The 26413-nt window shown below is 33.6% G+C and overlaps 4 protein-coding genes and 1 non-coding gene across 6 annotated transcripts; 3 read left to right on the top strand and 2 right to left on the bottom strand.

Moving 5' to 3' along the window:
• Positions 1–220: 220 nt before the first annotated feature.
• On the bottom strand, positions 221–6938 carry LOC105158889 (BTB/POZ domain-containing protein). 2 transcript variants are annotated; one of them, XM_011075795.3, is made up of 12 exons: positions 6531–6938; positions 4369–5214; positions 3503–3832; positions 2934–3164; positions 2431–2592; positions 2002–2214; positions 1804–1910; positions 1528–1657; positions 1363–1437; positions 1189–1269; positions 1030–1098; positions 221–665 (listed from the first exon to the last, which is right to left on the bottom strand). In XM_011075795.3, the coding sequence occupies exons 2-12, from the start codon at positions 5164–5166 to the stop codon at positions 447–449; spliced, it is 2415 nt and encodes an 804-aa protein (XP_011074097.1). In that variant the 5' UTR covers positions 5167–5214; positions 6531–6938; the 3' UTR covers positions 221–446. The 2 variants fall into 2 exon arrangements, with proteins under 2 accessions (XP_011074097.1, XP_088734695.1); XM_088878569.1 differs by lacking the exon at positions 6531–6938 and adding an exon at positions 5884–6075.
• A 1203-nt stretch (positions 6939–8141) lies between these two features.
• On the top strand, positions 8142–8214 carry TRNAE-CUC (transfer RNA glutamic acid (anticodon CUC)). Its single transcript has one exon. It is a non-coding gene; the product is annotated as a tRNA-Glu (tRNA).
• Positions 8215–8560: 346 nt separating this feature from the next.
• On the bottom strand, positions 8561–12042 carry LOC105158888 (cyclin-B2-3). The gene is made up of 12 exons (XM_011075793.3): positions 11715–12042; positions 11422–11500; positions 11108–11243; positions 10957–11013; positions 10698–10746; positions 10450–10602; positions 10247–10378; positions 9841–9930; positions 9531–9752; positions 9338–9436; positions 9049–9227; positions 8561–8966 (listed from the first exon to the last, which is right to left on the bottom strand). The coding sequence occupies exons 2-12, from the start codon at positions 11474–11476 to the stop codon at positions 8822–8824; spliced, it is 1317 nt and encodes a 438-aa protein (XP_011074095.1). The 5' UTR covers positions 11477–11500; positions 11715–12042; the 3' UTR covers positions 8561–8821.
• A 3379-nt stretch (positions 12043–15421) lies between these two features.
• On the top strand, positions 15422–18579 carry LOC105158887 (U-box domain-containing protein 15). The gene is made up of 4 exons (XM_011075792.3): positions 15422–15984; positions 16074–16190; positions 16759–17184; positions 17273–18579. The coding sequence occupies exons 1-4, from the start codon at positions 15625–15627 to the stop codon at positions 18338–18340; spliced, it is 1971 nt and encodes a 656-aa protein (XP_011074094.3). The 5' UTR covers positions 15422–15624; the 3' UTR covers positions 18341–18579.
• Positions 18580–19837: 1258 nt separating this feature from the next.
• Positions 19838–22917, top strand: LOC105158886 (uncharacterized). The gene is made up of 4 exons (XM_088878247.1): positions 19838–19927; positions 20881–21623; positions 21724–21807; positions 22439–22917. Exons 2-4 carry the CDS (start codon positions 20945–20947, stop codon positions 22540–22542), a joined length of 867 nt encoding a protein of 288 aa, XP_088734373.1. The 5' UTR covers positions 19838–19927; positions 20881–20944; the 3' UTR covers positions 22543–22917.
• Positions 22918–26413: the final 3496 nt, after the last annotated feature.

Here is a 26413-nt window from a genome sequence, read left to right as displayed (position 1 = left end):
AAATGCCCTTCTTTGCCCTTCCTACTCAAATTTTATGATGTATCAATACCTGGGCCATTGAGCTATACTGATCCCATTTATCAATAACTAGGATCCGCCCAATCCAAAGTGGATCAAGACCAAAGCAACGTGCTTTTCTATTGGATGGTCTAATTGGCTCAACTCAAACTCAACCTACTGTGTATCTTAAACTACACGCAATAATTGATAGAAAAGAAAAGAAAAGAAAAACGCAGTAATCAAGATAATACATGTGCAATATGCACTTAATCCGCTAGTCCAAACATTGTAATCTGATTCAGATTAAACCAAACCATGAAACTACCTTAAAATCAAGTGATGATTAACATGATACTCTTTGAGACAACCTATATGTAGGATTACTCATGTTGTACTATCATTGAAGAACCTGTACTGGTAAATTTCCTTGAAACAATCCCGTCGTGTCAACGGAAGTAACCGTAAAGCTCCAAGAAGCATATGCAAAAGCTCCAAGGGTTAGTTATATCGGTGGTAGGAGCGGTCAGGACAGCTCGAAAGAATCTGAAGGGAAGAAGAGCGTTGGGTCCGACGACAGGCCAAGATGCGTATTGACCGGGCTTGCACATTGTTACGTCGTTCTCGTGTACTCGCAAGTTCGTCCAGTTATTTCCATCCATAGAGCCCTGGAATATAGATATGTATAGATTAGGATGGAAACAAATCAAATTGATCATTGTTCAGTTTGAGATTGATCGATAAAAACTTACTCGAGATTGATTCATTAGACTTAACAAATGGCGGTTGAATACAAGATTATATGCTTGAAATTATCAAACTACTTGAGCTCGGTTCGTGTTGGGTTCAATGCAGGCACATTTAAGCTTGGTTAGAGAATATTCATCAAACCGAGCTCAAAACACAATTTTTGGAGTCCCATAATAATTCAGACAAACTTGAACAATAATGTGCAGGTTGACGTAATCTTTTTACATTCCTAATGAATGTCCAAAAGCGTGTAAGTTCTCCATAGTGTATTGAAGTGCATACCTGAAAACTCCAATTTCTGATGAAAGCTCGAGATCCATCCTGCCTCAATGTGTAATAGTTGCACATCAACTGTGAAAAAGGAACAAAATTATGTCGTTTGGGAAAATACCATGATGTGAAAATCACGAGTTGTCTCATTAATGGGCCCAACAAGCAAACCTGATGACCGTGGCCAATGTCAACCATCCACCAGGACGTGGTTCTCCCATCCTCCTTCCGAGGCCCGGCAAAAGATGTGCCCTAGAGCATACAAAAAATCCAGTTCACTTCTATTCTAACAAGAAAATATGTCGGAAGACCTAATTTCTGGTACGTTGTGCAGAAACCTAGTACCTGATAACTTCTGGAGACTAAAACCTTTGGATCTGTGAATCTGGAAAGGGGGCTGCTCGGAGTAATCGTTACTTTCTGAAACATATAGTTTTAGGGACAATCAAATGAAAGCATATCTCATCATGAGACTGGATCAAGTGAGAAAAAGCAGGTTAAGCTTTTTACCTTTGATAAAACAGGATTTACCCACTGATGTTCACCGTAGGAAGTGCCTGCAAAGTACAATACTCCGTTGCTATCTCCATCACATATGTACTGGAGTTCCTTAAAACTCGATCGCCTATGCTGGAATTTACTGTGGATAGAAACTTAATCAGCATCAGTACAACAGACTACATTTGAATTTATGACTTCAGGGTTCACGAAAGAACGAGCCAGTATCAGGCTAGAGAAGAAAAAAAGAAAAAAGGAGACCTCGTAAATTTGTATTTAAATACTTACTTTATGTCTTTCTCATGTCCAGAAGATCCAAATTCCAGAAAACTAATGGCTTCTTTCACCAACTGATTGAACTTAGGAATGCACGCGGTGAGGTTGCTTCTTTCCAACTGCAATTTATAAATAATTTGACATTTAGAGAAAGGTCAAAAGACATTCTGGCGCTTGGTTAATAGTTAAACATAAATTTTTAGGATATACCTTTTGCAGCATTGGATAAGGAAGCAAAGGGAACCGTACAAAACTTAGAAATTCGTCGAGCGAGTTGAGCCTTTCACCGAAAAAGAGTTCAGGTGTTGAATTCAGCATCATCTCATCTACTCTTTCCCATCCAAACAACTCCGGAGCTTTGCAACACCAAAGCAAGATTGCGTTGAGAACTCGTTCTTCAGAAGTTACTGTCAAATCTGGATGCTGCAGAAAGAGCTTTTGACATGAGATGCTGCTTCCCGTACCACATCTAAGAGGTACTCCATTATTATATGCTATGCATATAGGTATGGTTTGTCAAATTCAAACTTCATGCTTAAATCTGTCAGAAATTTCATTAAAACCCACGTAATAAATATATCCAAGAAGATTGAATTATTACTAGGGATTTGCTATTACAATAACAAAGCCAAGAATCACCTGAAGAATGTTTCCAAATGTTGCTTCATCTAACATGACAAAGTCATTGCTGGCTGTCGTACAATAATCAAAATGCATTGAGAACTTCCTCTCACATGTTTCTTCAATTAGTTTACATGACGGAATGGACGGAATCACTTGCAAAATTTGGCACACAGAGTCCTGCAACAAAGTTCGAAAGTTAGCTACACAAACAACAACCTAAACATTGTGCCAAAATTGTCCGCTTCCTCGTCCATTAAACTTGGCATAATAGAAAAACTTGAAGTATGACCTTCTTCCACTAGAACTCCATGCCTGCATATAATATATAGATGAGACGAATCAATATTTTATATTTATGCGGTGAAAAGTGTCTCTGTTTATGTTCACAAGCCCGATACTGCACCATTTTCTCGATGCTTTTAATTCTACTAGTGCCAAATAAAGGGCTTTTAGTTCAACGAGGAATTGGTAGGTTATACATAAAACATAGTAAGACAAAGCAAAAGCCACTGTATTACCTCAGAAAGGTGTTCTAGAAGTCTTTTACAGCATTCCTGATGAAGAAGAGAAACTCCAAACTGATCTGCCAACAAAAGAAGCTGAAGTAGCAACGTGTCGATGTCCATGGTATCTTCCTTGTTAACTTCTCCACTATACATGAATTCGAGCATAATGTTAAATGCTTCAAAGCAGACATCTTTCAAGCAAACCTTTGAGGAAACACTTTCAGTCATTCCATTTGTGAACATCTGCATAAGCATTTTTATACATTGATCAGCCTTCTCACCAGAAATATTAGGTAACTAAAACGTGCAAATCACATCGTTGATCTTCAAGAACTATATTCTATAGAGAGTATTTGATTTATAGGTACAAAGAGTTCATCTACTATACCTACATTGAGTACTGCAGCTGCTTCATGAATATACCAGGACCAAATAATTATTTAATTATATAAGAAACAATAAACAAAGTTCTGTCTGTTGTACCCTTTTAACATCTCTTTAACAAGGAAAGTATAACAACAAGTAACAGATATTAGCTCTTGGATATGACACTTAATATCTTCAGTCAGAAATTTGCCTACCTTTGTAAAAGGGGCACTCCATAAGCCAAGGATGATTCTATGCACCCCTGCAACTTGACCATGGCCCTCAATGTGAATTTCTACATCACTGTACTCACCAGTCAATCGAAAACTAGTAAGCCTCTTAACGTCAATGGGTAATTTGTTCAAAAACACAGTGCAGCAGTTGAGCCGAGAGCTTGGATATGATATCTCTATGCTTTTTCCGGAGTCAAAAAGTTTCTTATTGAGTTTAAACCGTTCCATCATTTCTTCACACTGCTTCACCAGCATACTTACTTCAAACTGTAAGCTCAGAGCTTTTAGAGAACTGAGATGCGACTCTGGAACCTTCATCAAAAGATACAAATGATGACTGTTAGAAAATAGAGAATAACCTTCTGAGACAAACTTTCCAATTGGCATTAATGATTTGAGATGAACAAATTGTTTTAAGAGCCTTGACTTTTAAGTACGATTTGGCTACAAGGAATTGCATAGTGTACAGTATCACTTTAGCACGCGATAATCAGAAATTAAGGGAAGAATATATAAATTAAGTTAAAGTTAATACTTAAATGAAATTTGATAATTAAAAAGGTAAAAGTAGCATTTGCTCATGCACCAATTTCTGTTGCAAAGCTTTAAAGATTTTAAATGCCTGCATTATCCTGTTGATGATGAGAAACAATAACCATTTTTTTCCTTTAACTATGCATGTTTCACCAGATTATAATGAATAAAGTTGCCCAGAATCTTATGCTATATCATTTATTTCCCCTTTCAGTTCATAAAACTAAAAAATTAATCTTAATTTTCAACCGAAGAAAAACTAGAATACAATTAATAAACATAAGATGGATATCTTAGCACAGAACATGACAGACCTTGGTATTGCCTGTATATATATATTCAAGAAGTGTATGGAGTATAGGGTATGAAACATCTTGGAGGTGGATAAAATCTTCTCCTGAGGAACTCAAACTAAAATTCCCGGATGCAGCCAATATGATCTTATGTGCCGGGACAGCCCTTGCCTCTTTTCCAACTATGAAGAACACGTCTGCTAGTTCCCAACTTTCCAGAAAATTTTCAAGTCCCCAATTTTCATAGTCTTCAATATCTTCTTCCAACTCTTCATCAGCATCTTCCATGCCATTATATTCACCACAATCCACGTGCTTCCACAAGGATATATGGTTTTGTGTCAGAGGCAGAACATTGATATTCCGATACCCAACATGTCTATCCCAACTGCTAAGCCCGACATACTGCACACTGCGATTTGGGTTTGAGTCCAGCCACTGAAAGACAAGGTTTTGGAAAGGGTACCTCCCCTTCCCAATGCTTATCAGTCCATCATATATGCTAATCCAGTAACTCTGGAATGTCGAAGAGCAGTAAAGATCAACCCCAGCAACATCCACAACTGTTTTCCCATTAACCTCAATATTCAACCTTTTATTCCTGTGACTACCAATAATCACAGTGTAGTGTGGACTATTATCCCTTTTATAATGGTAATGCTGACTGCCTGCATTTTCCCGAAAGACAACTGTGACATCATTGTGTGCAAAGGCATCAAAAGCAACACAACCTCTTCCTGCTTCCCTAAACCTCAAATCGTCATGCCAAGCACACTGAAATGGCGCTACAGTAAGGAATTTCTTCTGCTTCTTCTCCATTATATTTGGGCAGAGAAAAAGATATTCTGTGCTCACTTAGCACTTTCACTGAAAATCAACAACATTTATAAGGTGTCAACAAAATCAATCCTACTCAACGGGTTGTTATAGAGTGTGAATAAGCATTAACAAGAAAGTAAACGAAAGGATGGCTATCCTTGCTGTCAGAAGTTAGACATTGGAACTTCACTACCAACTAGGAAAAGAAAAGGACACTCAGATATCTACCACTTCGGTATGGTCACAATCTTAGATAAGTTCAAAAACTACTTTCAGCATCCAACTACTAAAAAAGTGTTAAGCCCGAGAAGTTCCTTTAAATATCAATTCATAGATCTTGCACCCACCATGCTCCAATTGCAAAAGGTGTCTGTGCATACAGAAATTCATCTAGTTTGAGACCGAACAACAGAAGCCGTGAAATCCAACATGAAACAGAAGACTAACTAATGGGCACACGTGAAGCAACCAAACAACCAAATTCTGAAGAAATATAAACACCTCAGAATTATGAAGAGAAATCATAATTAGACTAGAATTTTCATGCTTGACTATAATGCATCATAACCTCATGAAATCATTCTTCGTCAAGCCTGCTGAGACTGAACTACTAACGCATACACATAAAAGACCAACTTATCAACTATTAGAAAGGAAAAAAGAGGAAGACAGGGAAAGCAGAAGAAAGAAACACACAAAATTGCAGGAAATTTCCACCTTACAAGTCTTTAATAGTAATCACTATTAAAGACCAAAGAAACGAGCGGATCTTGATAGAGAGATTGCATGAATTGAACAGTGGCCTGAACTCAGAAGGAGAACAGGGGAGAATTTGGGTTGAGACTTAACTTCCAATTTCAAACACAAATTAAAACCTGAATTTGGAATAGTTGGCCTATGAGAGAACTAGAATTTAAAGGACTTGACAGCAGCTGCTAAAAATATCAGACAAATGGCTACTGAAATTTCACTATCACCTGAAAGAAAAAAATGGGCATAAAGATCCTAAAAAAATTGCAGGTTGTCACAATCTGAGATAAGCCCAGAAATTGCCAGAAACCATCCAGCCGCCCACCCAACCCCCCACCCTAAAAAAAATGTCTACCCTACAAAATTAAATATCAATTCACATACAAGTTGCAAGAATCCTACACCACATTCTCATCCAATTACCCAGAAAATATCTTCCAATAAAAAAAAAATCCAATCTTGAAAAGAAACAAACCAAAATTCCCATGCAGCAAAAACAAGAAACCAACAAATGGGCATAAGCGAAACCCACCCGAAAACAAGATTCTGGATAGATAAACTCCTCCGAATTCATGGATATTATATTATATTAAAATGAAAAAACGTGAAAGTACCTGGATAGGAATCATATCCTCAAGAAACCATCTTTGTCAAGATAGCAGCCTCCAATTAAAAGACAAGATTTTCCAATATACACAAGATTTCCATACATAATTACAAAAGAAGGGAAGGGAGAGGAGTGTGTGTAGTATGAATTATTGCTTGATTAAGTAAAAGAAAAGCAGAGGCTGGCAAGAATCCAGACAACATGGGATTGGATATTTTTGGAGACTGATCCTACAACGGGCAGTACTATTTTATGGAGATAATTCTACTCAAAAGTCATGAGACAGTTGGGGAAATGAAGCAACGTGGCATCTAGTACGGGAAATTTGTCGAGCAGGTGGCACGCGGGTTCTTATTTCTGCTTCTCCAAAATATATTTAATTCGGAAAAAATGTAAGTAACCTGTTTTGCTCGAAAATCGCCCAAAAATAAAACCAAACCTAGTGAATTTTCAAAAGTATTTTCAATGACAAAACTTATTGGCCTCCATAAATATCAACCAAATCGCCCTACCAAAATAATTCAAAAACAAAAAATTCAAATGAGATGGAAAAATATAACAAAAATAAAATATTTACACTCTTAATATATAATTTATTTATATAAATTATTTATAATTTTTTACATAATTATAATATCCACCTTAAACAGTAAAAAAAAGTATAGATAGTTTACATATTGTTAATATCTTTGGAGCTGTATGTGTAATTTTTTAAAAAATATGGATAATTTGTGTACATGATGTTAATATTTTTAGTGATTGTATATGGAATTTTGCAAAAAAATATGAATAATTTGTGTAAATAATCATAAATCAGACAGTGTAAATGTATTTATCCCATGTTAACGGACTACTACTCTCGATCCACTATAAAAATAAATATATCAATCTTTATTTAAACTAATACATATAATACACTCAAATATATGTACGAAATCAAATTTAACTTTAAAAAATAAAAAAATACACAGGGAAAATATTTTCCAATGATATATAAAGGTATACATAATTGACACCTAAATCAAGAAGATGGTTTAATAGTTTTGTTGTGTAGTGTTGATATATTTGAGGTGTCCATATCAGCCACATCAGTTTGAAGTGTGATGTATCATAATCCCAACACCTTCATCTTGGACTGTATGATAGGGTATTAAATCTGATCCACTAACATTCACTTGATTTTTGGAGTGAATGGTGGTGATTCATTCCAATTCTACATTTTTATTGGGTAATTATTAAATAAAAATTAATAACAGTCTTCATGAATAAGATATAACTATTTTGTTTTTGAGAGAAAATAAACATGGGAGTAGATTATATTATTTTTATTGTATTGTTTGTAACATATACGGGAGATAAGACATAATTATTGAGCATAAATGAGATAATAAAAGATACAGAATTGATAAAAATATTTAAATGTATTTTAAATAATATTTGGATTGATGAAATTGAATTTGTAGAAACGATCTAAAGGAAAAAATTTATATTTAAAATGGTCCAAATAAATTCAAATAATTATTAACACGAATTTGGAATTTGGAAGTCATAATTTAAAATTTATCAATCCAAATATAATTTAATGATTTGTTATAAGAGTTACACAGTGTATGACAAATCCGTTGTAGTCTAGATGGTTAGGATACTCGGCTCTCACCCGAGAGACCCGGGTTCGAGTCCCGGCAACGGAATTAACTTTTTCCCTAACTCTGTTTTTGATATGTTCCAATTTTCTGTTTTCCTTTTTTGTTCTCATATATCTCAGTTTCAGGTGGAGTTACAATGTAGTTCCCAGGAATAGGACGAACAACTACATTTTTAATGTGTCGAGTTTGGATTATTGTGAAAATTCTGAGACTCTAATCCTGTGGAGCTAAAAAGGTAATTTGCTCGGGTTCAGCTTCAACCATCTTCAAGTTTCGAGGAAGGAATTTCCATCCTTTAAAATGATATAGATTTCTTCAACTCTTTAATACAAATTAAAGGGCATTTTTTTTCTCCAGTAAATGGAAATTTTTGCTTTGAAATTTCCAGTAATTGATAAGAAGCATGAAACAGTCACTAGTTACATATATGACGAACAATACTGTCTTGTCAAACTCACACATCCTTAGAGAAAATGCAAGAACTGCCATCAAAAAGAGTATGATGAAAGCACCAAATTTTTCAGATACAAAAATTCAAGAAAATCCCATTAGTAGTCTTGCATCCACGGGGCAACTTGCGTTGCTCGATTGCGTCCCGACCCCAACAACAGTGTTGGATGATCTATATGCTTTCATGGCATTCAAAACGGTACTAATATCCTTCGTCTATGAGAAAAACAGCAGGTTCTGTTCTAGCAGCATAGCCGTATTTTGAAGTACTGTACTTCTTGTACACACCGGTAAGCTTCCCCGTTCCTGCCTTCTGATGGAAACTCACCATCAGTTTTGCGCATTCCCTGCAAAGGCCATAGGCCACCAATTGAATTCATTGTGTTTTCTTGGTTTTTTCCAGTAAAATTGGAGAAGATCGCCACTTACATGAGCTGGTTTTCGCTGTAATTTGCATGCCTCTCGCACGTCTTGCTCCATTGCTTACAGCCACTGAGAGTGCATTGAGCTGTGAAGATTGCTGCAGCTGCTAGCAAGGACGGTGGGAACCTAAGCATCTCGTACTCGATGAGGCAAAGCTCGATTATGAAGAAGGACAGCAGCTCCAACTAGTTCAAAGTTTACAAAGAAAACATTCAATTATTAGCTATTAAAACACCATGACTTTTTAAGCTTTTTGCATGTTTTTTTCACTTGTATCCAAGGTGTGTCGACCAACCCGTTTGTCCGATTTAGCAGCTTTCAGGAAACGGCGCATAAAAACATATGGAGTTGGCAACGAGAGATTAAACTGCAAAGTGTTGATCACCAGTTTCTCCTGCAGGCAACCATAAGGAAATGGTTGAGCTCGAGAAGAATTCTATTGTTTGATTAAAATAGGACAAGAATTATGAAATCTATAACTGAACTACCATATCGAGCACTTCTTTTCTGCAGTAAGCTTTGTCTGATATCAATATGAGGTCATCGACAACGGGAACGGAAACTTCTTCATACTTGCAGGCGAGGAGCATAGCAGTCACTCCAACTAGCTGTAGTTTCTTCCTGACGACGGATTGGACTGCTAAAAATCTATCAATGAGATTGATAGTCAAATATAATGTTTCGTCCATCAGTTCGAACTTGTAATGCACCTACACATATATCATAAAATGCGGATCAGACTGCAACACTGCTTTGTTTTAACCTTCGCGAGGATAATTTAGGGCAAAGGCTGTTTACCTCAATCAGCCAGTCGATAAGAATGCCCCTCATTCTTTCGTTAATGTCGAATTGCTGTGACATGTAGTTCGGCCTGACGCAGCTTAAGCTCTGTAATAAAAATTACATGATCAGAAAAAAAAAAGGGTTAACATATTACTTGAGTATAGAGATTGAACAAACTAAAGACATCTCCTTTTCTGCATAAAGAACAAAAATGCATGAAGAAATCAACTGTCAAGGTTTAGCAAGTCAATCCGAATTGTAATTTAATTGCCTGTGAAAAAGTTCAATTGGCCAATAGAAATAACCATGAAACATGGTCTAAGAGATCAATGGACTCGAGAGATTCAGAAATTCATGTTGAAATATAGGGCACCAGTGACGAAGATTCACAAAGACTCAAGCAAATGGATAGATCTTTCACCTCTGTCTTCTTGTAATATGCATATATAGCATCAATATACTCAGTAACTGCAAGTGGATTCTTCTTGTCGCAACTATCTATGTCAACTTCCGGCTCGTCCCCATCAATGTCTTCCATTTCAACCTCCTCATCCTATATCAATTTACGACATAAAAATTGCATTTAAAAGACAGTCAAAATAGCAAGTCAACAGAAATGAATACCATCCGATCAATTTCTTCCATCATAGCTTCTGTATGTTGCACAAACATCGGAACGTCATGATCATCAGTGGGCTTATACTCCTCTGCATCGATAATAATGCAGTCGCCCTCTTGATGTGTACTCGAAATTGGTTGGAGGCATGGCTTGATTTCCTACAGTAAAAACTTGTTCAATTATTCTTAGGCACATTATCAAACATAAAGATAAAAGAATATCATGTTTTCATCATTATTCATAGGAAATATACCTCAAGTGCAGGATGCTGCTCTCTGACAGCCAATTGTGCAGCAAACTTCCTAAAAAATCACCACAAATATGAAATAAGTAACAAGCTCCAAAATCTTACCATGTATTCTGCAGAATATGCTTATAAACAGTATCAAGTCCTTTACATAAGTAAATCATTCATGAAAATTCATGCCTTCTAATTTTCCTCTCAAACAACCAAGAAAAGACACGGATTCTGAAGAGAAATACAAGATACCAAGAAGGGTGGATTCTCAAACCTTGTGACTGGACGATGAGCCGGATTAACCGGATTCTTGTTACAACCAGCATTTCTCCTAAACATTTGAGAACGGAAATAGATTAAGTGAAAATTGAGGTTGAACAAAACTTGAAATAACCATGAAAGAGTACGGTTTTTATGAAATTCACTCTGTCAAAACCCCTCTTTTGTGAACAGCACAAGGGTGAGGGGGAGCTCCTATGATGTTTCTATTGATTGTACTCAATGCCCTCCTGTTATTACCAACCCCTGCAGTAAAGTTTCCACCTCCTGGCTTCAATCCCCCTAAGAATCGGATCAAAAATATATATTACTTTAATCAAATGACTATTTCATGATTAGGATTTTATGGCATAATCCATTGAATGAAATAATGTCATAAACAGTTTCACAGAATCAAACAAGAATCAAGCAAGGACTGGATTCCCAAGTTGTAGCTATGCTTTTTGAAATTTAAAATTACCTCGAATGGTTGAAGGCCTCATCACTCCTGGGAAATTCTCGTTTGATCCATCCATCTTCCTGTCTTTCAACACAAGCTACTGAAAATAGAAAAGAATTTATGATAAGCCCATCAAAGAAATCAACCGAACACATCAAAATCATTGGAGAAATGACACATAGAGAACAAGATTTTGCAATAATCAAGATTCAGGGCTTAATGACAAAAACCCAGATCACAAAATTAAAAGAAAAGAGATGAAAAGAAGAAGAAGAAGAAGAAGAAGAAGAAGAAAAAGAAAAAGAGAGATCAACCTCCAAAATCAAGAAAATTTCAGAGACAAAGTTCAGAACTTTCCACTTATATGTCCCTCAAGAAAACGCCAGAGAGAAAAAGAGAGAGACTATAAAGAAATCCTCATTAAACCCATCAATGGGATTATTGCAGATGACTAAAGAAATCTTCTCTCTCTCTCTCTCTCTCTCTCTCTCACACACACACACACAGTGTGCGAAGAGCTTTGCCTTCTTGAGTGTTGTTTTCAGTTGAAAATTCAGAAGTCTGGATTGGAGAGAACGTAAACAGCGGATATTATGTCCGGGCACACATTACATACAATCCCCCTTCTCTCTCTCCCTCCCTCTCTCCATATTATTTGAAAACAACGGCTAGTAAACATTGGCCGTACGATGAAAGGATGCGTTGCTCTGTATTTGGACTAACGGCTATGTGTTCACCCACCCCCACCCCCACTCCCCATGTGCTTTTTTTCAAATATTTTCTCATTAATTTCCATGCCTTTAAAGTCTTGTTGTATTAAGTGACTAAGTTCCCCCACCCAAATTTTTCATGCTATTCCAATAATAACTAAATTAATAATAATTACTACTCTTTTCTTATTACATTATTAACCTCTCTTTTTTTACCTATTTCTCCTACTTCCATCTCCATGACGGATGATAAATACAGATTTTTATTTAATTTCTTTCTAGTATTAATAGATTCTGTGAGTTTTAAATAATCGAGAAATTTATTTATTGAACGAAAATAAATAAGAATACTAAATATTATCTTTCAAACCACAGTGATTATTACTTTACGTATAACTATGTCGAACTCAAGGGAATACGTTATAATTAGCCCTTTCTGACAATAACATATCAAAATTCCAAACATCAATTGGTTTATTAACGTACGTTTCTAATCACAACAAACAATAATAACCTTTTAAGTTCAGTTTTAAATATTATTTTTTATTTATTTTTAAAAAATATAATGTCATTATCTTTTTTTGTTTTCTAAAACTACGGCAATATTTTTTATATTTTCGAAACAAAAATAACTACTTCTTAAGATTTTGATTATAAGACGAAAAGGGTTTTCTCACGATATAAAATTTGCGAAAATAAAAAAAAATACTATAATTTAGACTATGATTTCTTTTTCTTGCAAGCCAAAACTTATGTTTTTTCTTTATCATGATGCACAAACACAGATTCCAAATTTATTGTATATTTCCAATTTGAGCTATTGCAAAAATTATCTACTTATAAGCCCTTCGTCATGCCAATACATAGCTAAATTAATCATATTTTTTTATTTTTTAAAAAAGGGTAAAATATTCGAATTAATCACGAAAAATCTCAATGTAATAAAAACCCATTAAGAGAATAACATAGTTTTTAGACTAAATCAAAAGAATTACAATTTTTTTTTCAAATTAAAAAGCAATTTTTCTAAAATAAAGTTATTCACAAATTTGAATGATTTTTATCTTTTTACCCCCTCTTTTCATAGTAATTTACCTATTCTTGCCCCCAAGATTACCTTTCCTTTTCACAAAATCCTCTTTAGACTTTTACAATGTGCCAGCTAATTTTTGTAGAGGCTACCCCAAAGATAAATAATTATAAAAATAATAAATAAAAAGAAAAAGAAAAGGTATGATGATTTGATTTTGAAATGTGGCATTTTGGAGCGTGGACATTGCCACTAATTTCTTCTCTTTTTCTATATTATTAATTTAACGTGGGAATGCTCGTAAAATATGTGTACAACTGCTTTTCAATCGACTTTTCTGCTAAAAAAATATTACATGTAATATACATGTTAGAAAAAATATCACCATATTGTCCTTAAATATCACATCCGCACTGCATATGATGCTTTTCTAGTAGAAAGTTTATTTAGAAAATGATTATATGTCGTAAAGTACAAATTTCATAAAGTTGAGATGATAAGTTGAAAAAAATTTGGCAAAGTGTAAAAATAAACATAGTTCGATTAACAAAATATAATTTATCTTAAATGTTATGTCCACAAATATTTAAAGTTACTGCAGTTTATCAATTTTAATAAAAAAATTAATGATAATTTCAATTACCTGTTTGTGACGAGTCTGCTTCAATCACTATTACAAACATATATGTATGAATTATAGAATTATTAAGGTTTTATGGCAATACTGTAATTCCAACCCCCTCGTGAATGTCATTATGCCCTTCTTCCTCTACCCTAATACAATAAATTAATATTGGACACGTATTTTTTTAGTAAAATACACTTTTTAGTCCATAAAGTTAGTCAAATTGCAAAAAGCACCCTATCAACATCACATATGGCTCAATCCACTTGAATCTTTTAGTGTAAAATGCAATTTGTCCTTCTGAATTATTTTTAATGTAATATTTACTCCCTTAAACTAACAAAATGTAACATTTACTCCCTAAAACTAAACTTATAGACAATAGTACCCTTATATTATATATATGTATATTAAGTTCAAAGAATTTTTATTTAATAATTTTCCATTTTCAATTTAATTAAAAAAGTTAATTGTTTTATTATAATAAAGAAAATATAATCAGTAAATTAAAGCATTCGAATTTTATTATATTTTATGGACTCAAATTTAAATAATGAATGAGTAAAATAGCTATAAAAAAATTATAAAAAGTTTTTATTAATTTGGTTAAAGATTAAGTTATTAACTATTTATTTTTTAGAGAAAAATAAGTAATTATGTATTTTTTTAATATATATGTTTCTAAAAAAGATGATAAAATATATTTATTTATTTTAAATAATGAACTTTTGATTAAGCATATATATATATTTGTCAATTTCTTTTAAAAAGCATATATGAGTTGTTGGTTATATTATATTATATTTATTGTGTATCTACTATATATTAATAAATATACCTCACTTTTAATTTAAATTTTTTATTTATTAAAAAATAATAATTTGATAATAATTTAACGTGCAAAATACTAAAATATATTAAAAGTAATATTAAACTATAATTTACTCTTAATTGTGATAAACTTGAAAAGGGATAATTATAATTTGGTCTTAAAAATATAAAAATAAATTATAGTTATTGACTATTCTTTTCAAAATAATCCTCCACTAAAAAAGAAAAAAATAATAACACATAATGATTTGTTAAAAATGGAGTTTTCACCATGTCCATCTAATTACTTATGGTAATTAATTTATACTAAAAGTGAATTTTTTAACTATGGTAATTAATTTATACTAAAAGTGAATTTTATCTTCTTTCTAATCAAATTTAAGTACAAGGGCGAATATATTTAATATCTCCTCAAATGAATTTTAATTATGTTACCCCTAAGTGGTAAGATATAAATTACTATTTTATCCTTTCAGATTTTTTAAAAAATTGAAAAAAATATAATTTTTTAATGTGGGTAAATAAATAATCCGTAGTGTATATTAATTAGTCCATAAAAATAATTTAAGAAATTTAATATATATAAGATTATAATTTATATTCAAAATGATATTTTAGTCGATTCATTATAAAATTCAGATAAAAATTTAATGGAATGAACTCATTATAAAATGTATATAAACCTGAAGGTACTATATATAATTTTTTAAATTATAGAGAGTTTATGTATAATAATTAACCCTTATGCTAAGTATCTTCTTTAAATTACCCTAAAAAATTATCCATTTTTAAATAAGTGAAAATATTCCGACAAAAAAAAAACCGCGAAGAAACTGCTGTTCATCATGTCCATCCGTCATTGTTCAACCCCGAAAAACCTGCAAACGACAGCAGAAATACGTGAAATCACACCCAAAAATTCACGGTATTTCGTGAGGGATTTCTCTTCTCCTCCCAATCCCCAATCACCGATCAACAAGGTAACCAGGGAGGAGAGGAGAAGATAGCGAAGTGAAAGAATTGATCATATGGTGACCAATCAGGACCTCGAGATGGTGGAAGAGGAGGATCAGACGATGTACTTGGGGAACGCGGCGTCGGCGCCGTCTAGCCCACGTGAGCGAGGGGATGAGCATGTGGTGGAGGAGATCCTTGAGATCATTGAATCAGTGAAGGCGATTGGGGACTACAGGAAGACGCAGAAGAAAGAGTGTCATAATCTTGTGAGGAGGATGAAGCTTTTCTTGCCGCTGTTGGAAGAGATTAGAGACGTCGACAAGGCAGCGGTCCCGGAGGCCGCGGTCGGGTGTTTGAAGAAGCTGAGGAGGGCGTTTCGGTCCGCCAGGAAGTTCTTGAAGTTGTGTCATGCGGGCAGCAAGATTTACCTGGTTGGTTGGAGTTCTCTGCAAATCCCTGTATTTGTTTTCTGGATCCCCCTTTTTTATAAGAGTAAAATGATTTGTTTTTTGAATTTCAGACGTTGGAAACTGAGGCCATGATGGTGAGGTTGCATGGTGTGTATGAAAAGATAAGCCAAGCTTTGGAAGGAATGCCGTATGAGGAGCTTGGAATTGCTGAAGAAGAGAAAGAACAGGTAATTTTCTTCCAACCTTAATGTTCTTTTGGTATGGTAAGAAGGTGGTGGAATAGATTCACTGTTGTTCTCGGATGGTTGAATTGAACCTGTGGTCGCAGCTCCACTGAAAATCTGCCAATCAGGCTGGATAATGGTCTGTTTTTATGTGGTGGGATCATCAGTTCTTTAGGATTTTGTGAGAGCATTTAAATCCAAAACTAAGTTCAAACGGGAGTATTTTCAAAATCTTGAATATTCTGTCACATTGAAATGGTGATATCCGTTCTTGAGGGCGTTACGTTAGGAAATCATTTTGACAGGTTATGAAACGTATGCAGAAAGCAAAAAAGAAAAGATTAAAACAAGAAGAGATTTATTTGGTGGGAAGAATTTTTCTTCGTTTGTGGTTGCTCGCTTTTTGCTTTACTAAGATAAGTTCTCATATAAACCTATCATGAACTGCCAGTCATCAACTATTTATATTAGTACATATATAACGTATCCTAAAATAGTGTATGCCAATGTTGTTGCATAAATTTTCTTGTGATGAGCAGAAGTATCTGAGTTTCTGTACACTTAAACGCAGGTTGAGTTGCTGCGGGTGCAACTAACAAGAGCCAAAAGAAGAACCGATACTCAAGACATGGAACTGACGATGGATTTGATGGTGGTGCTGTCGACAAACGATGACAGAAATACGGATATTGCCATCATAGAGAGGCTGGCGAGCAAGCTATCTTTACATACTGCTGAAGAACTGCACCAAGAAACTTTAGCCATAAGAAAACTTGTTAAAGAAAGACAGGGCCTTAGTGCAGAGAGCACAGAACAAATTGTAAATCTCCTGAACAAATTCAAGAGAGTAGCTGGTGTTGCAGAAGATGGCATTCTGGACGATTCCGATGTGCCTAAAAATCTGATTAAATGCATGTCCATTGCTGTTCCTAATGAGTTTTTGTGCCCGATAACGTTAGAGATGATGACAGATCCTGTTATTGTTGCAACAGGACAGGTATATTTCACTCTTGTGGTATAGTTTTTCCTGGTTTTTATTAATAGAATACTGAGTGTTTTTCTATGTGATTGTTGGGATATTGTAGACATATGAAAGGGAAAGCATACAGCAATGGTTGGATTCCAATCATCGAACCTGTCCAAAAACCGGGCAGACTTTGTCACATTTGTCACTAGCCCCAAACTTTGCTCTCAAGAACTTAATTCTACAATGGTGTGAGAAGAACAACTTTCAACTCCCAAAGAAGGTGGTTCCTGCAGGTGCAAGTGCAGTTTCAGAGAATTGCTTGACTACAGAACTCGAGAAAATCTCGTCGTTGGTCCAAAGCCTATCATCGAGCAAATTAGACGAGCAGAGAGAGGCTGTGAAGAGGATTCGAATGCTATCGAAAGAGAGCCCGGAAAACAGAACTCTGATTGCAAAGGCCGGTGGTATTCCACTTCTCGTGCAACTTTTGTCCTATCCCGATTCAAGAATCCAAGAACATGCTGTTACAGCTATTTTGAACCTCTCCATAGATGAATCTAACAAGAAACTGATATCTAATGAAGAGCCAATTCCTGCCATCATAGAGGTCTTGCAGAAAGGAACAGTTGGAGCCAAAGAGAACTCTGCTGCAGCATTGTTCAGCCTGTCAATGATCAACGAAAACAAAGTCACAATTGGACTCTTAAACGGTATTCCTCCATTGGTCGATTTGCTAAAAACCGGAACAATAAGAGGGAAGAAGGATGCCGTTACTGCACTGTTCAACCTCTGCCTCAACCCCGCCAATAAGACCAGGGCCATCGAAGCTGGGGTCGTTGCAGCGTTGCTGAAAATACTTGACGACAAGAAGCTGGATATGGCTAATGAGACGCTCTCCATATTGCTGATTCTTGCATCGTGTCCAGAGGGGAGACGAGAGCTCGGACAGCTTCAGTTTATAGAAACTCTGGTAGGTCTGATACGGGACGGTTCTCCCAAGAACCAAGAATGTGCCATCGCGGTTCTGCTGGAGCTCGGATCAAACAACAGTAATCTTATTCTTGCAGCACTGCAATATGGTGTGTATGAACATTTGTTTGAGGTTTCTAAGAATGGTACTGAGAGAGGTCAGAGGAAAGCCAACTCAATGCTCAAGCTGATGAGTAAGGCTGAACAAATCCCATGAAACAACAAACAGATTGTTCAAAAGAAAAACACAAGAACTTGTCAATGAAAAATTGTGTTTTTTCAGCATTCAGATTTTTAAGAGTAGGTGTGTTGTTAGATACCAGTGATCAGTTTTTTAACAACATGATTCATGCTTTCCAGAGATTGGTTAGTTTTCTGGAATATGTCCTAACCATTTATGTTTTCTTCCCATTTTTCCTATTTGTAGCTGACTTTTCTTCTTTTTCAGTAGAATTATGTGCTTGGCCATAGAATTATTAAATCTTTTGTTGCTTAAGTTGATCATATTTGTTTATAATACAAATCTCAGGTATATATTGGAATTGGGTACGGTATTGTTTACACAAACCACTTTGCTTTTTAAAAATTATATATACACCATCCGAAACTTCAACATTATTACACAAATTGTTCCTTTTTTTTTTTTGCCATAGATGATTTTTATAATTATGCAAAAGATATGAATAATTTGTATAAATAAACCATCTAATTATTCTTCATTATCATTAGTTGTACCATATAAATGTTCTATTGAATGGAGATTAATAATTGTATTTTTATTTGTTTTTTAAGGATGTTAGCATAATTAATTATATTCATAATAAAGGTATTTGTTATTGACTTTGTTAAACTAATTATTGAAATAATTATATATGTATACAAACATATGGGAAATATATAAATAAGATAATGATTGGGATGGAAAAATAACTGTCCGCAATTCAGAGAAAATTATCTCATTAAATATAATAATCAATTGTTTCAAAATAGCAGCATTATAAATTTTCAAAATATGATAACTGAATAATTTTTGAAACTATACAGAAGAAGACGAATATTGTTGGAATGCTAGAATGCTATTATGAAATATCGAAGTAAAGATCTAGTTATCAACAACGAAGGGCTACATCTAAAGGTTCTAACGCTTTAAGAAAAGGTATGTACGCACTGGTCTCGTTAACACCGAAGGGCCTCATTGGTTCGGCCAATTACCTGACCTAAAGAGCCACACTCGTTCAGATATGCCACTTTGCTCGCTTACTTATATGAACGGTGGTCAGACACTCGCAAACACCTATTATATGATGCAAGCACGTTTCTTATTATTCGAAAAATTACAAATATCCATATGGATTAATAGTCGTCCAACAAGTACTCCTATAATGAATTGTCACGAGAATGTATTTGTTGGATGACTGTTAATACCAAGAGTATTTGTAATTTTTTAAATAAAATGGTGGTATTTATAATTATAATAAATTTTAAAAGAGTCATTTATAATTTATCCAATAATAAAATGATACATTTAGGTTTTTAACTTTTTACCATGTAATTAAATATATAAGAAAAAATATCTTTAAACGCTCATTTAAATTTATAAAGTGAATATATAAATGGAGGGAATTATATAACATATTATTAAATTAAAAAAGGAAAAACAAATTAACACGTGATATAAAAGCAACCTGAGCGCCCTCTTTTTTGAAAGCCTTCTCCCCTCTCGCGCCGTCTCTCATCCCCCCCACCCCCCACCCACCACCACCCCTCTCGGATCTGTTGCTTACCCTTCGAGCGCACTGCTACGGTGAGTCTCCGTTCCTTTTCCTGCAATGATAAACAATACTCATTCTCTTTAGCTATTTCCACTCAGAGTTTTTTCAGTCGTAAAACCCCATTCCTTCCGCAATTGAAATGATTTTTTTTTTTTTGGTTTCGTACTGTTTGGGATTCTTCATTTGAATTTTGAAATTCGTATAGGGTTTTGTGGGATTTTCGTTTTTCTTTTTTTCGGGGAATTAAGGTTTTACTTCGTTGAATGAGGTTTTTAGCTTTTTTTGAATTGGTGCTTCAAGTCCTTTATTTATTTTTTTTTCCCGGAAAGTTTAATTACTTTTTGAATTATTTGTTTTGTAATTCTTGCTCTCTGTCTCTCTTGGTAATTTTCGGAAATAATGATGAGGATTTAAGAAGCTTTGAGTGGCAATTTGCTCTCAACACAGAGTCCAAGCAAAGGGCTTTTCTTTGTCCCCTTTTTGGGTTTTAGATTGTTAAATTAGTCAATCAAGCCATACTGTATTCTCCAAGTGTTTTTTCCTGGAAGGGAACTTAAATTAATAATCAACATCAGTTCGCTGCTTTTCTTGCCTAGCAACCTTAACTTGAAGATGGGTTTTTCCGAAGTTGGTGAAATTTTTAATATGCGTTGAGAGCAAATTTTGAAAGATCTTAATGTTGTGGGAAACTTAGAATGTCCTAATCCTCTGTTATTTTTTTTGGTACTCTGGAGCTCCTATGGTCTATTGGTTGTCGTTGATTCACATAGTAACTAGCCAACGACTTTTCTTTGCTCATTTTGGAAATTAGTGGTTGTTGTGTTGATTCACATAGTAACTAGCCAACGACTTTTCTTTGCTCATTTTGGAAATTAGTGGTTGTTGTGTCTATCGAAATAAACCACTTTGTGTACTTGCTGCCATTTGCTATGAGAAACATATTACTTATGAAGAAATAGTATAACCTCCTTTTGCCATTGCTCAGTGCTTAGATTGGAATAGCCTGGTGGAACTACTTCCTATTGGGTTTACTTCTTTCGACTTGCGTAATGATCAATACTGAACGCAATGTTAATGGAGTTGGCGGTGGTGGAACTGCTGCTGCTCATGATAAGCAGCTTGCTAGTGCTCTGAGAAAGACTGCACTGAGAGATGTGCAGAACGAAAATGTGGGATCAATTCATAAGCAGCAAGATTTACTAACTGGAGGAGGGAGGTCGAGTAGTGACACAATTAAGGTTTGTGGGACTAAACGACTTACGCCTGAGCGCCCTTCGAGCTCCCAGGGTCTTCCATCCTTGGCATATAATGGTACAAATGAGAATGTCATGAATGCGCGTCGAAGATTTGAGTTGGAACTTGGGAGGGGAAGACTTCAGAACAATGTTGACAAAATTTCAGATTATTCAGAATCTAAGAACATAGGTCTATTGCGGCAGGATATTCCTCAAAAGATAACTCAGCCCAGGGACAGTAATCTTCATCACATTCCTGTAGCTACATCAAATAATCTGACAGCAACAATGGCCTTTCCAAGTAATGGTCTTTCAGTTCCCAGTTCTTTTGGCAAGCACAGTAACAGTACTCCAGCTGCTAAGGTCTATCCAGAGCTTCCTCGGACTGTTGATTCTAAGACCACAAGTGATCAGCTGAGAACAGAAAGGTTCATACGCCTCCAGAAGTTTCTGAAGCAATGTGATGAAGCTAACCAAAGAGAGTACACCCAGAGTAAGTCCTTGTCCTCCGTGAGTTTTGTGAATGTTATACCTCTGTACTATTTATCAGACATTCACAGCTGCTGGTGTTTGTTTGGTGTGATTTGCATCAGTGCTTCTGCATTTATCTCCTGCTGAGCTTAGTAAGCATGCTGTGGAGTTGGAGAAAAGAGCAATCCAGTTGACAATAGAGGAAGGTATTAATTAACAATTTTGGAATTCTTCACATTTGTCTGTTTGCTTATAATTTGTCTGCTAATTACTAGCCTTGTTGGCAGTGTATTTAAATAGTCCAAGAGGTTTGTTCACATATTGGTAGGCTAAGGAGACTGAAGTAGAGAATGATTAATTTTGTACTTGGAACTTGAGCTATATGTAGTGAAATTATCCGAAAACATTATGGTGATATGAAATCAAAGTATTTCAAAATTTTAACAGAAGTTCTAGTTCAATTTTATTTGAAGCAAATGTAATTTTATGATGTTTCCAAATTGCCCAAACGTATTATTTATTGTTACCTTTCTTTCATGGGACCTTTCTTATAGCCAAGAAGCTTAAAGATCTGAAACATAAAGTAATTATATATAGTGAAAATCAGCTAAAAAGCTGAAGAATATCATAAAGTATCTCACCCACTCTCTATCATGATGAGTCTGTGAAGATATCCATTAGTCCAATTCCTGATTTTATTGCAATAAAGTTCTCTTCCCAGTCTAATTTTAGCGGCTTTACAAATATTCCACGCCGTGGTTTGCAATGTCACATGTTCTTATGTGAATTCACCTAACAAGATAGTCAAAGCCACTGTGTATATTTCGTTTATTGCAGGCAATGAGATGCAGCGCATGAAGGCACTGAATATTTTGGCAAAACCTTCTCAAACAAACGATGTACCACCATCAACTCAGTTAGTGCAATCAAATAAACGATAACTGGTGAAGCTTGTGGTAATTTTTCATGGCGCTAAAGGGGCCTGTGGGGGTATGTATGCGTCTTGCTTTGACAAATCCTGAAAGGAATCAGCTATTTGGATGCCTCCAATACTCTTTCTTGACTAGCTCTATGTGAAGCTAAGATCATTAGTTAGCCTGTAATCATGTGCTGATGTTCTCTGTGAAATAAGCAGAGTTAGTAGAATGTAGCTAGCTAGCTTTTGTTCTCAAATTAAGAAACATTTCCACATTCTTCCGTTTCTGGTGTTTTGATTTTTGTCTGTTATCTCTCTGGGTAAGTTGAAGTTGTGTGTAGGAAAACGAGTGTCTTGTTATAAACTCTTGTTGTCGTATAATTGAATTTGTTTGTAGGAAGCTGCTTATAGCTCATCGCTGAAAATTTTGGTCCTTTGAGGTTATTCATATATCTGAAAAAACGCGATTGGCCATTCTAGTAAATGAGACATGACACCGTGCATGTTGATATATTTTCTGTATCTGTTATATTTAATGTTAATTTTACTCTGCTCTCGCAAATTTGAAATAGTGGGGGGACTGTTGTAATGTCTTATAATGTGAAAGGATGCAGAAAATTTGACAAGTTTAAGATAAGTGATGGTAAGTTATGAGAAAGATAAAGCTACCATTTCAGTACTTAGTAGTACCTCGTGATGGCAATGGGTTTGGATTAGATTCAGAGCAGACTCCTTTCCTTGTGTTTGGATTTGTGTTTTAAATGTTTTGTTTTGTATTTTGAAGATAAAGAGAGAAAAATACATATAAGTAAGTGTGTGTTGAAAATAGATGATATATTTGGATTGTGTTTTGAGGTAATTTAAAATATTTTAAAATAAGTGGTGTAGGTTTGATGTTGGGATTTGAGAGACAAAAATCACTCATTGTCAAATCATATATTTTTTATATATAAATATTTTATGTTTAATATTGTATTTTTTAGAGACAAAAATTACTGTTTATTGTTAAATCATGTCTATCTTATATTATATATATAAATATATATATTATATATAGAAAGTTGAAAAATAAAAAAATACACAGATAAGGTGTAAAAATACAAAGATAAGGTGTAAAAATACAAAAACAAACATTAAGTGTATTTTATTTTGTTTCGAAAAATGCAAAAACATGAATCCAAACATTGCCTTTATTTTTTTGGGTCGGTACCCAATTCTACTCAGTTTCTTTAATATATATTTTATATTTTTTTGTATATAGATATTTATGCATATATGAAAAAAAAATGGTATTCCTCATTTATAACTACATATAATGTAATAAAACAGTACTTTTATAAATTAAAAAAATTATCTCAAATAGTTTGAGGTTTAATGTATACATAACTAACATATATTTTGAAAGTTTAACACTTTAGAGTCCGAAATATGCATATATATTTATAATTGAAAATTTTTAATCTTTCAATTATATTTTTTATTTGTATTTATAAAATTAAGGTAGTATTATTTTTTTAAAATATATTTTAAAATTTTTGACCTGTCTAGCACCTGCCAGGTCCAAGGCGGGCTGAGTCTGGGCCTGGAAAATCTTGGCGGGTCGGATTCTTTTTCTATAAATTTCTTTTTTCTCATCATCTCATACTAAGATTCTTTTTATGTATTCGTAAGAACCGCATGCAACGATAACCAGTAAAACAACCCTCTTTGTCGTACTAATTTTTTAATACGCAAGTTCATTTGTTTTCTTTAAAGAAAAATTTGGTTAAAATAGTAATTTCAATGTCTTCTTAATAATCTCACACTTTGATTTTTTTTTTCTCTCAACCAACTACTACACATCTTCTCACCTTACTCCATGTTTATTTCTTCTCAAGAACTATTTTCTTTCTCATTTCTTCACACCACGATTGCTTCTTCTCACAAATAATTTTTTTTTTATCTCACACCATATTTCTTTTTTATATGCTCGTAGGGACTGCATGCTAATGTTCTAAAATAGAAAGCAAAGAGACTGTTCAAATATGCATATACGTTTTACTTTATTGCACTAGTACTCGTGGAATGCTGCACTTATGTACATGTAATAAATAATTTTTTACGATTTTAAGATGTATCATAAATAAGAATAAAAAGATATGCACTAATACATTACATTTTACAAAAAAGAAAATGAATAAGAGAAAGAAAAAAAAAAACTAACTTACGGCTGTTGTTGACACAACAAAATAATTAGTATTGTGGTATCAATTGTCATTTATGAGCAAAAAATAAAATATTTTTGTCATATCAACTTTTGAAAATTCATATTTATTTATTTATTTATTTTTCCTTTTAAAAAATTATCAAAATAATAATTTTAATATTTTTTGAATAGTGTCGCATTACATCGTTGATTTGAAGCAAATTTCAAGGATACTAAATGTAATTTTTCATACCACAAAAAATTTACGTATAATTATCCCTAATTCTAATTGTAATTTATTCTTTCTTTCTCGACTCACTCTGTATTTCATTCTTTTTACAAACTTACTCTTTTCTTTTTCGCCAACACTATATTTTTTTTTATAATTTTCTTTAATACACCTTATATTATAATTCTTTTTATATGCTCGAAATTTGTACGGCGACAATCATTAAGATAGAAAAGAAAAATCAAAAAGAAAATTAAAGCATTGTTGCGGCGCATACCAATCCTCTGCATCGGCATCTTTGGAATAGATGTGGATTCACACTGCCTCGTACGTCAGTCCAAAGGACTAAAAATAGCTATTCCAGCAATGGACGGTCACCTTTTATCCTTATCACACAACTCGAGGCAGATGACCTACGTGGCCTGATCTCACCGGTTCACTTCATCAGCTGATCGTAATCTCCAAGACATTGGATAAGGCAGATGTGATAAACTCTTGAATCACAATACTAATATACTATATTGAAAACAATAATTAAATTAAGTAAAAAGATGGGAGAATTTGAATAATAAAATTAAAAATAAATATATTTCTGGTGGTTTATTGAGATATTCGCAATTGAATTAGGTGAATAGGATAGAACAACCCTTCATGCTTATCTCTTTGGTAGGTGAATGCATTAATTAATTATTAATTATTAATTATCAATTAAAAAGAAAAGAAAAGAAAAAGGTGAATGCATTAATTAATTAATTAATTGCTAAAGTATCTTTTCACCATTAAAACATGTCCTATATTTCTACACTTAAATTAATTGAGTTAATAAATAGTTTTTCACTAATTATCTATACTGTTATAAAAAAAGAAACAACTTTTCTGTACTATCAATTTTTAAATATTCAAATTTACTCTCAAAGTTGTTCTTTCCATTCAATAAAAATTAATATAATAATAATTTCGATGTTTTTAATGAATTTATATTATTATAAAAGAAAATTTTATCATCATACAGACTTTTGAATATCTAAAAATTTTAAATTTCATGGAATAAAAATTGATTATACTCATAATTTTTAATATTTTTTTAGTAAATTTATTAAAAGACCCCCTCAATACTTTCTCAACTTTTGATATTTTTATTTTTTTTGATGTTATTGTCTGATTATTGATAATTGACTTATTAATAAAAATATTAGTTATTTATAATTTTTAAAATTTTTTACTTACCTCGAATATGTCCAGTACCGCTATTTTAATAAGTGAGCCATCGGGAATAACTGCTACAACGGAAAAATATGAATTAACCTTTGATTATATTTTTATTTCACAAAGAATTATACATTTATAAGTTATTTTAGTGATAATTTAATATTTATACATATTTAAAACAAACTAATATTTTTTTTATTTAATTAAATAAATATAGTAAAATAAAATTATATTAAATAAATGACCCCACCATAATTAAGAAATAATATATAT

This window comes from Sesamum indicum, linkage group LG3 (genome assembly GCF_026168435.1).
Source record: "Sesamum indicum cultivar Baizhima isolate 11 linkage group LG3, ASM2616843v1, whole genome shotgun sequence".
In the NCBI taxonomy this organism is placed as follows: Eukaryota; Viridiplantae; Streptophyta; class Magnoliopsida; order Lamiales; family Pedaliaceae; genus Sesamum; species Sesamum indicum.
Note: the sequence above shows the minus strand (reverse complement) of the source record. Positions and strands in the feature narration are given on the sequence as shown.